Source organism: Trypanosoma grayi (genome assembly GCF_000691245.1).
Source record: "Trypanosoma grayi strain ANR4 Tgr_405_V1, whole genome shotgun sequence".
NCBI classification, from domain to species: domain Eukaryota; phylum Euglenozoa; class Kinetoplastea; order Trypanosomatida; family Trypanosomatidae; genus Trypanosoma; species Trypanosoma grayi.
The window spans coordinates 1-3,798 of NW_008826024.1; the positions used below are offsets into that span (position 1 = coordinate 1).

General features: G+C 59.2%; 3 protein-coding genes across 3 annotated transcripts in view; 2 read left to right on the forward strand and 1 right to left on the reverse strand.

Annotated features, from left to right (window-relative positions):
* Nucleotides 1–89: 89 nt before the first annotated feature.
* Nucleotides 90–353, forward strand: DQ04_04051000 (hypothetical protein; the record flags this gene model as incomplete). Its single annotated transcript, XM_009313287.1, has 1 exon — nucleotides 90–353. One exon carries the CDS (start codon nucleotides 90–92, stop codon nucleotides 351–353), a length of 264 nt encoding a protein of 87 aa, XP_009311562.1.
* A 92-nt stretch (nucleotides 354–445) lies between these two features.
* DQ04_04051010 (hypothetical protein) lies at nucleotides 446–802 on the forward strand (the record flags this gene model as incomplete). Its single annotated transcript, XM_009313288.1, has 1 exon — nucleotides 446–802. One exon carries the CDS (start codon nucleotides 446–448, stop codon nucleotides 800–802), a length of 357 nt encoding a protein of 118 aa, XP_009311563.1.
* A 2,980-nt stretch (nucleotides 803–3,782) lies between these two features.
* Nucleotides 3,783–3,798, reverse strand: part of DQ04_04051020 (kinesin) — a gene marked incomplete at both ends in the record, with an annotated part of 2,679 nt that continues 2,663 nt past the window's right edge. The window contains one exon of the mRNA XM_009313289.1: nucleotides 3,783–3,798. This exon is cut by the window's right edge and continues 2,663 nt beyond it. Within this exon, the coding sequence (XP_009311564.1) occupies nucleotides 3,783–3,798 (16 nt within the window).

Genomic DNA, 3,798 nt, shown 5'->3' on the forward strand with positions numbered 1-3,798 from the left:
CCCGCCGCTTCCGCTCCACCAGCGTCGGGTCGTGCAGTAAGCGCAGACGCTGCAGCTCCACCTCGACGCCGCGCAGGTCCTCCGCCTTCATGCGCAGCTCCGTCTCCGCCATCTCGCACAGCTCCACCTGCGCGGCGGTGCGGCGCATATCCGCCGCAGTCCCCGCCAGCGTCGCCGCCTTTGCGCGCAGCGTGGCGTTGGTGGCCTGGTTCTGCGCGTCGCGCTCCATGAACGCCTCGAGGTCGACGTGCTGTGCATCCAGCACCTCGCGCATCGACGCGTTCTCGCTGCGCAGCTTCTCCAGCGCCGCCTGGAGGGCGGAGATGTCATCGCGGCATGTGTCGCGCTCCTGACACGTGATGTCAAGCATCTGCTCGAGGCTCTCCACGCGTGTGAGTCTCTCCTTGTCGAGGCGCGCAACCCTCTCGTACTGCGCAAGCCACCCATGGAGCCATGCCGACAATTCCTCGGTGGCCTTCTGCGCCAGCACCGTTGCCGCTGTGTCCTCGTCTGTGGTCGACGAGACATCATTCGCCGCGGCGCTGCTTTGGGCAAAGGAGCGGCTGTAACGCAGCGGGTCGCCACTGCCCCTGCAAGATTGGCTATAGACCTCTTGCCGCAGCGCGCATGGCAGGCTGCGTCGCTTGCAGGGATGCTGCTGCGCCAGCCGCTGCAGCTTCTCAAGCGCACCGCACACCTCCCCCAGCTCGCGCTTCTTACGCGTCAGCTCCTCCTGCAGTGCGGGCTCACGGGACAGCTGCATGGACGCCAACTGCTTCTGCATGGCGCCAATCGTCTCTAGCAATTCTTCCCCTTCTTTTACATCATCTGTGACACCCAACGTGCTACGGAGCTTGGCAAAAAACTCAACGGACTCGGTGCCATCTTCCCCACAATTCTCCGTTTGCACCGACCTATTGCTCAATTGATGCTCCTTCCCAAAGAGAGAATTTAGTCCATCCAGAAGGGTCTGATCCGTCATAATGGAGGCATCTTTCATGAAGGCCGTGACCTCCCTGTTCGTAGCTGTCACTTCCCCCGCTGCTTCTGCTCTAGTTGTTGTTGCTTCTGGCACTGGCTCCGCCGACCGTGGCCTCGTCGAGGGCGTCCGGCTCCGCATCGGCAGCACCACAGCAGCCGCAAGGGTTTCCGGCCCCGGTAACTCTCCATGACCATGTGAGGCGTCGCTGCTCGCTGCGTCCACAGAAGTAGGAGCCGCCTTATACATATTCTCACTCTTTGTAATGGAGGCGACCTTGTCGAGAGCAACAAGTGTCCGCCACTCCTCATCTGTAAGAGAGTCTGGCTGTTCACACACCTTGGTCGCGAGGGAAGCCAGCACTCGCTGCGCCACGGCCAGGGATTCTTCGTCCGCCGACCGCTCTTCTGTGGAGACCACTGCTACTTCTTCAGGGGGCAGTGCCATTGCTGGAGTGTCTTGCGGCTGGTCTTGTTCTTCTTGTTGCTCCTGCTGCTGATCCGCGCACAACATCAGCGTCGGGGATGAAGCACGACAGATGCTCGCCTCCACGGCAGCGACGGCACTTTGCAGCACCAACGCGCGACTCTTGTCCAATGGTGCCTCATCGCCACACGTTGAACCGTACACGTCCGCCACGCCACTCAGCCGCCGCACCACAACACCAAGCACCTGCATCAACGACGGCGTAGAGAGGCATGCGGCGGACCCCGCCCCACACTGCCCACTCTTCAGCAGTGCTGCGTACTGCATCACGACTTGAAGAGCACGCTGCAGGTCACCATGCACTTCCGCTCCATCATCCTCTCCCGTCACCGCGGCGGAGGCGGTGGCTGTTAGCAACGCACGTTCCAGCACACTGAGTGCCTTGCGCACCTCCTCGCGGTGGTACAAGGTCACCAAGTCGGCGTTTTCTTCACGCGCACATGCGGCGTAGGCGCGCAACGTGCGGAGCGACTGAAGCAGTCGTTCGCTCGCCAGACTATCCACTACGCGAACTACTGAAGGTGAAGACCCTCCCACAGGGCGAGACGTACAGACATCATGGACGACATTCTCCAGCACCTCAATAGCGTTCAGAGTTTCGGGCTGCAGCAACGCCAATCTAACGTCGGTATCTCTACAGCACAGATCTGGAGCACGTGCCACAAGGAGGCGGCAAGCCAACACCACTTCATCCGAAGTCATGCCATCACGCGCACGTTCTTGCAAAAGCCCTAACATCTCGGCATCCATAATGGTAACCGTACGGTGAAGCGCCTCGTTTAGCACAGAGAGAGCAGCATCGGCCGCTAACTGCGTTTGTCCATTGGCAGATGCACTCTCGCTGAAAAACTTACTCGAATCGGACATCAATGCGTTAGCCTGGCGCGGTGCCTCCGAACCGTTCGTAAGAACGTCTTCCAACACCTTCACAGCTTGCAGTACGTCATCCGCCAAAAGCGGGTCAAGAGCAGGCCCGCTGAATCCATGAATAATATTATTCAGAGCCACCAACGCAACACGTGTCGCCTCGTCGTCACGATTGAAGCTCCGGGGATCCATCGCCAACACCTCTTGAATTGCAAGAAGGGCATACAACAGTTCATGGTGCGACACAGCATCTTCACGAGAGTCACCGCAGACCGCTGCACTCTCAGACTGATCAATAAATTGAGAAAGCATCTCGAAATGATCAGGACGTTCAACACAACTAAGAGCATCAGTAACCACAAAAAATGCACGTTGAACAACAGTATCGAGAACACCAGGCGACGAAAGCGGAGCAAGGATACCATGAATAAGCTCCAACAAATGAGGAAGCAATAACTCAGTTTCCACGACCTCAGTCACAGGCAGCTGATCAGCATACTCGACCGAACGAAACTGCTCAAGCTTCTGATCCATGTTCTGCATGGCGTCACCAGTAGGCTCTGCGACGGCCTCCTCTGTCAGCTCGCTGTTCTGCTGCTGCTGCTCAATGTTCTGCATGGCGTCACCAGTAGGCTCTGCGACGGCCTCCTTCTCAGTGTGCTCCATGTTCTGCATGGCGTCACCAGCAGGCTCCGTCGCAGTCTCCTCTGTCAGCTCGCTGTTCTGCTGCTGCTGCTCGACGTTGTGCATGGCATCACCAGCAGGCTCTGCGACGGCCTCCTTCTCAGTGTGCTCCATGTTCTGCATGGCGTCACCAGCAGGCTCCGTCGCAGTCTCCTCTGTCAGCTCGCTGTTCTGCTGCTGCTGCTCCATGTTCTGCATGGCGTCACCAGCAGGCTCCGTCGCAGTCTCCTCTGTCAGCTCGCTGTTCTGCTGCTGCTGCTCCATGTTCTGCATGGCATCACCAGTAGGCTCTGCGGCAGCCTCCTCTGTCAGCTCGCTGTTCTGCTGCTGCTGCTCCATGTTCTGCATGGCGTCACCAGTAGGCTCTGCGGCGGCCTCCTCTGTCAGCTCGCTGTTCTGCTGCTGCTGCTCAATGTTCTGCATGGCGTCACCAGCAGGCTCCGTCGCAGTCTCCTCTGTCAGCTCGCTGTTCTGCTGCTGCTGCTCCATGTTCTGCATGGCGTCACCAGTAGGCTCTGCGGCGGCCTCCTCTGTCAGCTCGCTGTTCTGCTGCTGCTGCTCCATGTTCTGCATGGCGTCACCAGTAGGCTCTGCGACGGCCTCCTTCTCAGTGTGCTCCATGTTCTGCATGGCGTCACCAGTAGGCTCTGCGGCAGCCTCCTCTGTCAGCTCGCTGTTCTGCTGCTGCTGCTCGACGTTGTGCATGGCGTCACCAGTAGGCTCTGCGACGACCTCCTTCTCAGTGTGCTCCATGTTCTGCATGGCGTCACCAGTAGGCTCTG